This window comes from Pagrus major, chromosome 17, assembly GCF_040436345.1.
Source record: "Pagrus major chromosome 17, Pma_NU_1.0".
Lineage (NCBI taxonomy): Eukaryota > Metazoa > Chordata > Actinopteri > Spariformes > Sparidae > Pagrus > Pagrus major.
The window spans coordinates 19560516-19574484 of NC_133231.1; the positions used below are offsets into that span (position 1 = coordinate 19560516).

At 46.5% G+C, this 13969-nt stretch overlaps 1 protein-coding gene across 1 annotated transcript in view; it reads left to right on the forward strand.

Moving 5' to 3' along the window:
- grin2db (glutamate receptor, ionotropic, N-methyl D-aspartate 2D, b) overlaps positions 1-7807 on the forward strand; it is a 30222-nt gene extending 22415 nt beyond the window's left edge. The window contains exons 14-16 of the mRNA XM_073484629.1: positions 3444-3679; positions 4610-5177; positions 5286-7807. Of these exons, the coding sequence (XP_073340730.1) occupies positions 3444-3679; positions 4610-5177; positions 5286-7807 (3326 nt within the window). The remainder of the gene's footprint in view (positions 1-3443; positions 3680-4609; positions 5178-5285) is intronic.
- Positions 7808-13969: the final 6162 nt, after the last annotated feature.

The following is a 13969-nucleotide window of genomic DNA, read 5'->3' on the forward strand; positions in this document are numbered from 1 at the left end:
AAATACCCTGAACAGGAGATGTGGAGAGGGTGAAGCAAAAAAGAGAAAAAGAAAACGGATCAGATAATTGAATAATTGATAGCTATGGGGGCATTATTAGTATGCTGTCTGTCTGCTGAACACTTGTCTAGGCTTAATCCATGGGAGGATGTTTCTTGTTTGTCCGAGAGAATCTGTTTTTAGCAATAGTTGTCAGTACACTAATGCTTGATTGTCATTTTACACAGTCCACCACACGCATTTATTGTCTCAATCGGATGCTGCTTGTTTGGCTTTTCCTCATGTTTTAAATCAGCTTTGCTTATGGCGTGGCGGACAAAGCCCTTTAGCTGTTTCTGGCACGCAGACAGTTTAGCTGCTTACACACTGATAATGCCAATTTGGTGCCAAGATCTATTAAATAAGACTGGCGTCTGGAGCTGAATAGTCGGACCTGGGAAAGAATGTGTGTGTGTGCGTGTGTGTGTGTGTGTGCGTGTGTGCATGTGCGTGCGTGCACTGTGCGTGTGTGTGTGTGCATGAAAAACAGAGAGCCCAGACAGCCTTGTCTGTTGTTTCGTTTAATTCTTGGTATATGACCTTGTCCTTGCTTGTGTAGCAAAAGCCCTTAACATCAGCTGTGTATGCGGGATGGATGTAGTTACAGGGTGGTGTTGAATGCTGAGGGTTCTAGTTGTAGGCAGGCATTATTGGAGTGGATTACTAAGGAAGAGGATTAGTTTGTTTGGATGTGGCGGGAGGAGGAGGTGGGGGGGCTCACATTCAGCATGCCCTCAAAGGCTACATCTCAACAATCGCCCTGCGGCTCAAGGACTCAGCAACACACCTTCAGCTGGGCTAAATCATGTCACAGTGTTACATCATTATTGTACCCTGCCGTGTTGAGTCATATCATTTTACAACTGCATTAGAGGATAGAGGGGTACTAGAGAAGTCCGCCATGGCTTTGTCAACCCTGTGAGTGTATTTTTCTCGTTGTTGCTGCCTCTGGTGATTCATACCACAGCTCTAAGAGATGCTCCATTGATCTCACTACAACTTGTTTTCTGATAAAGGCAAAAGTGCTGAGTAGCAAGATTTCCTTCTCCCCTCTTATCAGATCCACTTCTATTTTTTGCATAGTATCAGGATTTTGATTCCAAGAATATATTATTCAGTGAGCAGATATTAAAAAAATGTGAGGAGCTGGGTTTGAAGCTCTTGGCTGGCCGGGTGTTTTTTTCTCAGAAATCTTGCAATGAATGCCGAGAGGTTTGTCATGTTGTGATAAAAGCACAGGATGGTACGGGTCACGGTTTACTGCTCAACAACTGTGGAGCTCAGCGTCTCTGGACATGTCTGGCATCATGCCACATCTGGCATACTGCAGAATCCAAAACATGCACGCAGACACATTTACATATACACGCACACATGAAGACACACAGTTTCCTTTATTAAATAACGTCTTTGTGGTCTGTGCCAGCACTGTGTTCGCACTGTGCCAGCTCTACCTGACCTGACCTGCCAGCAACGACAGAGGTGGAGTGTGGATTTGACACACCTGTCAGATTTGGCAGGCCTGAGCTGGCTGCGACTGAGAGGCAGAGACAACTGCCATCACAAAGGTCTGAGGGAGGGAAGAAGCAGGCGCTGTGAGAAAGAGTCGGATTGTGAAAGAGGGAGACGATGAAGCACAAGATGAATCACTGGAAGTCAAATGGCAGGAAAGCCAGGAGATGAGACTTAGAGCTTAGAAAAAGGATTCGAGTGGGGCTTGTGAAGTGGAGGACAGACATGAGACTACCTGTTTATCTGCACCTCTCACTGAGACACTCGCTGTTTTCACATCAGGCACCTGTTTGGACACACAGCTGCTGCTGAGGGTCAATGACACCAATGAATCCTCTTGAATGGGGTTAAAAAACAGACCTTTGTGTCTTTATATGTACAGTATCTGTGTATGAGTGAATCTGAGACAGGGAGTTGTTACCTGAGTCTGCCAGTGGGCTGCAGTAGCGCTATGTCCATCTGTTGCTGTAGCTGGAGGCCACGGCTGATTGGCTAATGATGTTCTACAGGAGACACATTAGCCAGATCACACAGATGACTGAGTCGGCTTCATCTAAGCTATGCAAGCACAGCTAATGAAGGCACAAATGAAAAGCTTGACTTTTTGGAGAGCAGTGTGCAGTTTTGCGGGTGGATGTGTGACTTGTCAGAGACTGTAACATGCAGTAAAATGCAACCTTCAGACCTGCTCACTGCAGTGCTGCCCACCCTGCCATTGCTATTAGTGTAACAAAAAGCTCTCTTTACAAGTCAGTCCTGTTGGAGAGTACACCTCTTTAATTCCATCATGAATCATACCCTGCATCTTCTGGCTGTCCATCACTATGGTTACACCAGCAACCCCCGCAGCCAATCACAGGTTTAGCAGGGCAGCCCAGATTCATTAGGCCAGTGAGATCATCAATGAACAGGCAGAATAGTTAGTGGGTGAACTGGCCTTGCCTGGTTTCTGGCATTCCTAGCAGATGGGAATCATGAATCCCCCAGAGCTTCCCACCTTGATGGAGATTCTGACCATCCCTCCAGCACAATTAAATGATTATGATCTTCTCCTTCTGCCTCTGTCTCTGTCCCTTCCTATCGGTTCTCTCTCTCATCACATTTTTTCCTTCTTTTTTCTCTCCTCTCATCCTCTTCAAGCTGAGGAGTGTTCCCGCTGTTTGTCATAATGACACAATCTCAGCCTCTCGTCCTCCATCTCTGCTCCCCTTGTTCCAGCTCCCTCTAACTCTCTCTGTCTCCGTGTCTGTCTCATTTCCCCTGACGCGTTCGTGGACGGAGAAAGAATGCCGCTCACTCTCTCTCTTTGCAAAAATATTCTTCCCAACTCTCTCATTACCTCTCTCCGTCTCTCTTCCATGCTTGTTCAACCTATCCAACTATCTCACTGTGGCTCCTGGTCTCCCTTTCTCCTCTTCTCCTCATTTACTCTGGGTTACAATGTTGAGATTAGGTTGTCGGTGCCATTTTACTTCTCCGGGCTACTTCATTGTTTTGGACTCTCTCTCTGTCTCAGTCTCCTTTTTCTTTGTTACTTCAGACACTGTGCTGCTTTTTGTATTACTGACCTTTGACCTTGACAAGTCACCTTGGATAATGGGCAAACAGCAAGCAATACTGTAGACCTGTACTTTAGTGCTTATTAGCCTTTCTGTCTCCCTGTGTCCCTTGTCACAATCTATTGTCCTTCTTGTATCTATCTATCTATCTATCTATCTATCTATCTATCTATCTATCTATCTATCTATCTATCCATCTATCCATCCATCCATCCATCCATCCTCCTCGTTACTTTCCTCCTCTCTACTTTTACCCCCTTTTAACCTTTATCCATTTTCTCTCTCCTGCTTCTCTTACTCATCCTTGCCCCCCCTCATCCATCCCCTTTCCAGATGAGATTGAGATGCTGGAGCGCCTTTGGCTGTCCGGTATCTGTCATAATGACAAAATTGAGGTGATGAGCAGTAAACTGGATATTGACAACATGGCTGGGGTCTTCTACATGCTGCTGGTGGCCATGGGCCTCAGTCTGCTGGTGTTTGCCTGGGAGCACTTGGTCTACTGGAAGCTGCGCCACTGCATGGCCACCAGCTCGGGAAAATTGGACTTTCTCCTTGCAATCAGCAGGGTAAGTGTTTCTGTGTGTGTAGGGTTTTTTTTTTGTTTTGTTTTTTTTGCACTAGCAAACTAAATGTCTTACTGTATTGCAGAAATTGTACTGTAAATACAATGTATGTACATGTAAATGTATTTTGGCGCCTCAGAATTTTCCATCCACATTTCTCTTACCTTCAATTTCGTGCACTAAAACTAGGGTACACTATAACAGGGCAACACAATTGGAACCAAAATGCTGTGCATGTAGCCATATCTTCATACATGTGTAAACATGTGTGCTCCTGCCTTTGTGTGCCTGTATCTGTTACTGAGTGTGATCGTTAGAAAGTGTGAGGTCCGGGGTCAATTCAATTCCACTCAGTCAATTCGGGAGATTAATTGAAATTCAATTCTGCTCACACCCTGGATATCCTGTTCCTTTGACAGTGACCTTGACAGAGCGGGCCCACACCATATGCATGGGATTATTGTAGCCTCACTGATAATAATTTATCCTTCTTGCCAGTGCAGTTGTAATTTATGCATTTATGTATGCGATTTCATTAACCAAACAAAACACAACTGTACTATAAATAGAAATAGATGTTTATCTGAAAAATAGCAATCTTGCATTTCTTTTGGAAACTGGAACTTATTTAGATTGCTATTTCATGATTTCCATTTTCGTCCACTCCTCTTTCTCTGTCCCTCTTTCAGTCTCTCATGAACATACAGTAATACAATGTGTTTTGTGCATGTTTCTGCATGACAGCTGCAGTATGCTGCATCTGTGCACATCTATGTTGTTACATTTTTTGCCAATATATTTCTGCACCTTTATCTCTAAAGCAACATCTATTGATTTCATGTTTCATTTCAGGAAATACTGTTTATTCAATTTCATTTCATGGGATGCTGTGAATAAACTCTGTGTTTCTGATTTATGCTCTCTTTTCCTCAGGGCATGTATAGCTGCTGTAGCTTTGAGGATGAAACAGCACCAGGTGGAGCTAAATCTTTGCCTACTCATCATCATACTGCAATGGTTACAGTCCCATCCCAGCCACATGTTGTCTCAACGTCTATGACGAATCCAGCTATTGCTATGGCGCAACAGCAGCAGCCACCGCAACAGCAGCAACCGCAGCCCGTCTACAAAACACCTCTACCGGGCTCTCCTCCCACCGTGGTGCATTCTGGGACAGCATTGGGTCCCTCCACCACCCCCATTGCTGGTGCACCCCTCCCTTGCTCCACCTTCCTGCCCCGGCCAGACCGCAGACTGGCTGTGGTGGATCGCTGGAGGCTGCCCAAATCTGCTACAGCCACCAACCCAATGGCTGTAAGGGGGGCCATCACTGACATGGGACCCTTTGCTCAGAAAGTCCCACCAAACTGGGTTTCTACTGCTGGAGGGGGTGGGGGACTTGATGGTTATAAGAGATACTATGGTCCCATTGACCCTGAGGGACTGGGGCCCTGCATGGAGCAGCAGGCAGGGTCCCAGACCCCCAAGACTATGCCCAGGGGCCACCCCCAGCCCCCTCCAGCCAGTGTGGCCTTCTACTCAGAGAAGGGCATGGACCACGGGGTGGGGAAGAGGGTGGTGGGAAGTGGCAGCGGAGGTCAGGGGAAAGGGGCCGTTAAACCTCTGGGAACTCCCAGACTGCCTCCTAAGAGTCAGGCCCCTCTGCCTCCTACACCCCCGCTGCCACACCCCTCTCCCCCTCTCCCCTCATCCTTCTGGAGGAAGCGCAGGCCCAAGAAGCCCAAAGAGCCTGGAGGGCCACTATATGAGAACATTCTGCCCCTGGGGCGGAGGGGAGGAGCACGAGATGGAGTGAGGGAGGGCGGAGGGAGGAGGGCACGCCCCCTCTCTCCCCCGCTCTCACTTCCTGTGCCAGTACCCCTCAGCCCCTCTTACACCCCTCCTTCGCCCTCTGCGTCCTTGCACTATACGTCCTCGTCCTCGTCGTCAACAACTTCATCTACATCCACGTCCTCATCTGCATCATCGTCTCGCTCCACCTCTCCCACCTACTCTTACAGCTCCTCCAGGAGCACACGAGACAGAACTGGAGGAATAGATGGAGAGGATGATGATGACGATGAGGAGCTGACAGAAGAGTCTAGCCTCCTCCTTGGCAGGGGGAGGGAAAGGGAACGCTCAATCATCCGGCCTCGTTCCCTCAGCCACGGGCGCCTGCCACCACCCATACCCCCCAGGAAACCACGCACATCCTGGGGTGACAGAGAAAGGGAACGAGAGAGGGAGAGAGGAGGAAGCCAATTGTCTCAGCTCCAAGAGTGGTGGGCAAGCTGGAGTGAGAGAGAGAGGAGCGGAGGAGATGCTGAGAGGCAAAAAAGGGAAAAGAAGAGGAGAAAAGAGAAGGAGAAAGAGAAGAAGAAAAAGAAAAAGAACAAAAAGAGGAAAAAGAGGGAAGAAAGAGAAAGAGAGCGAGAGAGAGAGAGGAAGCGGAGAAAGGTGAAAAAGAAGAAGAAGAAGGCACTTAAGACAAAGAAAAGGAAGAAATCAATTGGGGGGAGACGCTCTGAGCCAGAGGAGGGTGATGTAGAGCCAGAGAGGGAAGGGGAGGCAGAAGGAGAGAGGGAAGGAGGAATACAAGACTACTCATCCTTCTCTGCCCAGTACCGGGGCACATTTGGGGACAAGGGGCGGGATTCATGGGACGGAGAGCGGGAGAGGGCTAGGAGAGAAGTAGGAGACGAGGGAAATGATAGGGAACAGGAAGACAGCAGCAGGATCAGGGAGAGGCGTCCCAAATCCTCACGCCCTCATTCCAGACATCATACCCCCAGTAAGCGCTACCCTAACCTCAACAAACTCCCTGCATCAGTCAAATTTTGGGTGAATGGAAGAGGAGATGATTCTAATACTCCTCCAACATCCCTGCACCCACTCCTTCCATCCTCCAAGCGGAGAAGAAGTGGAGGAATGGACAGGGATGACAGTGGTAGACTCGGAGAGCGGCGTCCTTTGTTAATGCATTATGAAAAAGAGAAAGCACAGACAAGAGAAGGGCTGTCCTTCCATGAGTGGGACTCTGAGGATGACGAGGACGATGATGATGACGAAGAGGAAGACAGAGATAGAGTGAGGGAGCGGGTGGAGGAGAGGGGAAGGAGAGCAGGTAGGGGGGCAGTGTCTGAGTCAGAGAGAGACAGGGCCAGGGCAGAGGACAGTTATTCAGATGAGGGCTCGTCAGGGGAGTTTGGCCGTTTTGAAAGATACTGGGAGGGAGGTGCAGGGGGAAGCAGCGCTGGAATAGGGGGCATAGGCGGAGGAGGGTGGTTCTTTGGCACCTACCCCTCCAGAGAGAAAGGGGGCAGTATCAACAGTCGGGATGATTCCCTACTAGGAACTCGGGCAGAGGGTTGGATTGGTGCTGATTTCTGGGGTTCAGGGCCAGGAGTAGGTTGGGGTTCAGGTGGAGGGAGCGGAGGGCTCGGCTCACAGTGGCCACCACCCCCTGCAGCCTTCCCTCCTCCTAGAAGATACTGGTCAATGGACAAGATTCCTGTGAAGGGAGAGAAAAAATGGAAGAGTGGAGGAGGGAAGAGCAAGGGGCGAGCTAGGGACAGAGGGGAAGAAGCAGGACGTGCCACCATGTGCTCCTGTAGCCTTTATCCCCAACCCCATCCTTACCCACATCCCCACAGCCGCTCGCACACCTCCCACTCCAAGAGAGGAGCCACGGCGCTTTCCCATAGCCAGGAAGAGCTTCTCCCCCACTGCCACAGCTTCAGCGGGGGTTCTCGCCCCAAGCCTCTGCCCCCCAAACCAGACAGTCAGGCCAAATCAGGCAGCCAATCTAACCTCAGCCTCAGCACACAGCCCACAGACCATCCAACGCAGCCCTCACCGTCGCCACCCCAGCAGCCGTCCATGTCTCCCACCTCTCTCCCGATGCCCATCCCGCCTCCGCCCTCTTCATCCTCCGTCTCACCACCAGCAGGGGTAGGGATGGCAGGCCAGGGCCAGGCACAGGCTTCGGCCAGCGCCAAACTCCAGTATCAGAGACTGCGCTCGGTGCCACAGCCACGGAGGTTCTACTCCCCCCACCTGCCACTCAAAGCCAAGAGCCTGTGCTCACGCCGAGGGTCAGCCCACTTCTCCAGCCTGGAGAGCGAGGTATGACAGGGGGAGAGGAGAGAGGGAGACGTGGGAGCGAGCACCACTGCTATTGAGAACCGTGGTGCCATGGCAGCTGGAGCCAGGGATGACACCAGAGATATGGCTGCCTCGGTGGCCATAGGTAATCAATTAGCAAACATCACTGCGGGAACTAATATGGACAGTAGTTCTACTGCCAACACTACTCTGTGTGAGAGCAACAACACCGCCACCCGCTCCATTGTACGCGTTCTAGTGAAGGCGACAGTGAGACGCCACACCAGGGTGAGCTACATCCGTTTGGATGGTTCCTATGACAACGTGAGTGAAGGCGAGACTGCATCACCGGGGACTGCAGCTCCTGAACTTCTTCTCCGCTCAGAATTGAGCTTTGTGATGTCATCTTCGGTTCTCCTCCCCTCCCCGAGTCACAACTATGGATAAGAGTAGTCTCCAACCTGTGAGTAATGATGTCATATTTGTACACACAAACACACACATGCACGGGCACACACACACGCACAGATATATGCTCAAAACGTCTCCCTCCCTCTGGCTTTGAGAACACACCTCGGTGGGATATGGAGAGACCCACCCTCTCCCAAAAGAGACCAGTGATGGTCAATAGACTCTGGCTCCCTGTCCTCATTGGCTGTTGGCTTTTGAACTGGATTGGTGGACTACTTCTTGGTGTTGGAGAGACTGCCCCCTCCTCCCTTTTGTAAATCAGTTGATATGAAAAGCAATGCAGTCAGCTCTCTCATGCACTCTGTCTGCCTGATCACCTTTCACTGGACAGTGAGGACAGTGCTGTTTATTTGCCCACAGTGACCTCATGACACCATCAGACCCATCTAGCTCTACCCCAGGACCATCTACGTGATGTCATGTTTTACTAGAAACCCTTTTAACCAATCAGAACAGGAACCACTTCTCCTCCTCCCTGTTGGAGCTTGTCATGTCACCTCTGGTCCAACCAGAGCTCGAACACAGTTGAGTATCAAAGTATTTGAACAACAAACTGAACTTTAAAAGAGAAATAACAATAAGAACAAAAAAGACATGTAGCAGATTTTCTTTTACGTCTGTCTTTTCTTTTCTTTCTTACTCAGACTTTTTCTCCCCATGCCCTCTTTTTTATTCTATCAATATATTTCTCTCACTGTGTTAGTGTTTTAATAAAGAGGAGGCTGGATGTGGCTAGTATTGGAAGTGGGAATGATTCAATAGCAGTGCCAAATTTCCACTCAAGAGCTTTTAAGCAAGATTGGTTTTCAAGTAATTTGTTTTCATAGATAAAGCCCCTTCTTTTCTTTCCACATGTGAACAACACATAATTCACCATCATGTAAGTGGATCAAGGGGATGATTGGTGCAATATCTGTAATTGGCACTAGATGGCTGCATAATATTCAAATAAGCTTTGGAGACGATTGAGCAAAAGCGTCTGGTGAGTTTAATAATTGTAGCTACATGATGCAGAGCAATGAGCATGCTGCTATGAACTTTATTATTTTTATGAAAGTGGCCAGTCAGGATTTATTCAGAGGAAGTAAGGGGGATTAAAACCAAGTGCAGTGTATTATAAAAGTTCTCTTAGGATATTATTGTATTTCACCACCACACTGTACCTTGGTAGAGTTTGTAGATGATGGATTATATGAAGCACAATTCTTCATTGTATTTTTTCGGACATGTGTGCCATAGCTGCAACTGCACAATCTACAGGTTAACATATTTTGCTGGTATGTGGAAAGCTAATCACTTGATGTTGACTCATGTTGCTATTATGGACAATAAAACTCACTGTAACCAAGGTTCAAATAACAAAGTATCACAGATACTTGTGCTAAGGAAATGGTCTTTTACTTTGACTATTTCCTTTCGGCGAATAAGACTGAACAATATACTGTGAATGCTTTGATTTCCAAATTTAAGGTGCATATATGATAGCTGAGACTTCACTTAATGCAGTCAGTAATAACTCCTGTTATCAAGATTATCAGATGACTGTTTGACTTTGAGCAATATTCCCACCTTCAATGTGACAGGGATGCAAAGGTACATCTGTTTGCATCCGAGACATTGTAATTGTTTTTCCTCTAGTTTAAAATGAGATCATTTGTTTCAGCCAGAGTCAGGTGTTCCACATCTTCAAATGATTTTCTCTTCGGTGGGATAGGTTTCATCTAATTTGGTCAGATTGCGATTGTAATAAATTAGTTAAAGTCCACAGCACCTGGCTCTGGCTGACCAATATGAATATGAAATGCTATCTGTTCAAGAGCGAGTAGTGAACTCCAGCATTGTACCCTCTGTGAGCTGTGCCAAAAGCCATCTACTGTGTAAACTGTGCCAATGTTGCCAACATTGCAATGCATACGCTCCATTTTCATAAGGTCAACACATCCACCTCATTTCTCACACTAAGACCAGCCACAGCCCAGCTCTTCTTCTATTGTAGTTGAATGTAGCTTTGACATGATGTAGCAAAAGAACACCTACTTTTAGACTTTGTAGCTTTTTGGATGCTGTTGATAATGGATAGAAGGAGGGGGAGGGGGTTGACCTGCTATGTAAGGGACTGTGCGTTGTGTTTGTGCATGTCGTCACAGATCGAAGGGTTAGTCGACCTTCTCAATTCCCCTTTTAACTTCTTTGCCTTTCAATGAGGGCAGACTGTACCTTTTATCTGCACATGGATTGCTTTTTTTCTAGGTCTGCGTGGGGCAATTTTTAAAACAATCTGTCTTTGTTTTTAGAGAAATGCTTTTGCCTTTTCCCATCCTTTTGGAAAGCCCCAGAATCATTGCATGTTTAGCTGAATGAAATCTCAAAGATTTGTGGTGGGAGTGGTTGTGTAGTTCAATTTTAGCAAATGCTTAGGACCCAGGGCAGCCACCTTTCAGTGAGGTAGTAAGCTCGTTGACTCTGCACCCCGACAGTGGAAACCACGGCTTCCTGTGTAGTTGAACACAGTCATTTTCAACCAATCAACAGGGCTTAAACCTGGTATGTCATTGAGCATTATTGATTTCTTGAGGCGCTAATACTTAAGTCTGTGACTGCATGAACAGAAGTGACTCTTAAAAACCCTCTGGCTTATTTTGTTTTATTTATTTTATTTTATGCTGAGAAAAAAGAATATATTAAAATATACTATGTTTTTGAGAATGTACCATGTTATACTGTGATTTAACTGAGATATTTTATTGTATTCAATTATCATTTGAATTCTATCATTTATCTATAAAGAAATATATATGTACAAATAAATATATACATATATATACATACAGGTATATATATATATTAGTTAAGTTTGGTATATTTGGAGGAAGTGTTAGATGAAATAGTTTTAAATGTTTTAGCTTTGTAGCGATTCTAGACACTGAAATCATTTTTGAATTTCGATTCCTCCTATATGACTGTGAAGACATTAGTGCCTGTGACAAAAAAGACAAGTAAAAGTCTAAACTCTCTATTCATCTGTATCTACAATAGCTATCAGTCTGTCACTCCTCTCGTACTACCTAACATTACTTTTCGAAACTCGCTGCTTTCACACATTAGTATGTTTCTCTCACACAGTCTGCTGTCTCTTTTGCTTTCTACTGCTCAGCTCTGCAGTTCCTTCTCCTGGTTTTCATTAACGAGCTACAAACATTCTCCGCCTCTCCTCTTTTTAAAATTTGATCATATGGTGATCACATCTCTTTGTTAATTAACCCATCCATTGACCTTTGCTTTGTTCCTTTGATCACCTCCTCTTTAAATCAGCTCATTCCTCTGTCTGTCTCTCACTTAGCAAAAAACAGAGACCAGTAGATACTGTGTTCTTGCTCCTTTTGACTGATTGTTGATGATGATGATCAATTAATTGATTGATGAAATAATTAATGAACAATGTTACTATTACTGATGTGACTGAAGTGTGTATCTGACGACCATGCCACTGTAGCAAGTCTGGGCTGTACCACACCACCAGCGAGCAAATGAGGCCACAGTTGCTATGGTGTTGCCATGGCATTTTCATGGCGTTGCCATGGTGTCCTCTGCACCGCCACCACCTGGTGCCTGCTGGGTAATGTAGTTTAATGTCCTTCACTTTCCCCCCCAAAAATGGTCCAAGATCTGCTATGCTCCCCTCTGCTCGGTCCTGAACTTGATCAGTGGGAGGTGAAATATTTAAAGCAACATTAAGTAAGACTTTGATTTGGCACCCGACAGTTTGAGTTTCCGTTTCACTTAGACATCACTGTTCTAAATATGCAACATTTTATGATTGCTGTGCATATTATGAGAACTTTGCTAACAAAGCCAAACGTCCAGCAAATTTACCAACACATGACAGAGTAATCCAGTTAATATCACTCACTTATGTCAGTAAGAAGGCCACCTTGGCGTCTGTCTGTGCAGCCTTTAATTTCGTGAAGCTCTCGCCAACGACTAAAAGCCAGTTTGAGATTTTCTCTTCTCTGGCCTCTTGCTTGGTCACTCTCCTCTAAGCTTCGTCTGTTGATGTCTTTTTCGGTTTTGATGTCCGTAGAGCCAGTTGAGCCTGGTTCCATCACCTGCTTGCCTGGCTCCACTTCAGTCGCCCATTCTGGTGCTGCTTCTAACATTCCCTGCCCTGGGCCTGGAACCTCCTCCTCCCAGCAATCCAAAGCTCCTGTGCTAGTGGTGTAAACACCAGCACTTCCCAGGAGGTGCTCCAAACTCCCAGTCTGGTCCAGGAACAGTCAGTCAGCTGCAGAGCTAATTGACCTAACTAGCTAACAGCAGCTACAGCTAGCAACAGTTAGCGGCTAAGTAAAGTTTTTTGTCCATCATGAATCTTTGTGAATCAGAGTTGAAGCAGAGCAGCTGGAGGACATCGGAGGGAAACCAAAAAACATTTTCAACAATTCCTGTTACACCGACGTTGGTGGTGGTGTGTGAAGTAGCTGTAAAGCCTTACACACTTCTCATGGGAGATCATAGCCACTCACCCAGAACAGCCGTTTAGGGCGCAAAATGGTAACGAGAGAGGCCCCACTCCCCATTCTTACAAGTTGGTATATCAACAAAAAGATTTTGAAGCTTTTAAAGGTAAAATATTAACATAATGTTGCTTTAAAAGCTCACTTTGGGAGAGTGCTGAGGGGCAACATGGTGGTGACATGTCCGCTGTCTATGCTGATCTAGACTGGACTGGTTTGGCTTGAAGTGGCTATGGTAATGTGTTGATATCCGGTCGATCACCTAATCTTTAAATCATCGGTTTTTGCTGCATGTTTTCCCAAAAGCTTCGTATCACAGATAGCCTCAAACCAGTCAGGAGATAAGTGTATTTCTGTGTCTCTGCTCGTGTATTTCTTGTATCGAATGTGTGTGTTTTATGTTGAGAGGGTACATGCCATGCCTGAGCGTTGCATGTGCACTAATCATGTGTAAAGGCCCACTGCAGCATGATTCTGTAGTGCTCTCCTTTGCTCTCCCTCTGTTTTAACTCTCTCGCTATTTCTGAAAAACACATACACACACACACTTTGCTGTGCATGCATATTTAACATACAATGCGTACATCACTCAGCCAATGATCCTCATCTTCCTCTAGCCCTCACTAAGCTGCAATCTTAAGCATCGCCTCAAGTACTCTTATCATCCCACACAGGCACATGTGTGGCCTCACAAACACTCACACACAGTGCACGCCAGACACACACTCCGGCTACTCTAATTTCTGGGAAATGCAGAATCTTTTGTGTAAAATTTAGTTTAGCAGAGGAAGTTAAGTACATTCACAATGACGGCTCTGATTGTTTTGAGCTATCCGTCTCTTGAGTTTGCTGTATAGTCCTGCACTCCGCCTTGCATTGCCCTGCCTGTTCTGATCCATCAATTCTTGTTCAGAGTCGTCGGGTTCAATTTGTTTTACTTTGCTGACTTGCTCCTCTTTTGATTTACCTTGTTGTTCTAATCCACTTTGATTTATCCGTTTTACTGTCTGGTCAAATTGTATGCATTGAATGCTCCAGTCCAGCCTAGTGCAGCGTCCTCCAGGCTAGTCTAGTGCCTGAGTTTGTAAGAGATCCTGGCGCACCCTCTCCTCTCTCTACCGGCCCGTTACCTGGGAAGCAATACGTGTGGTGCTCCAGAATACAAACAGGGTCTTCATTGGCTGAATCGGCCATGAATTATATC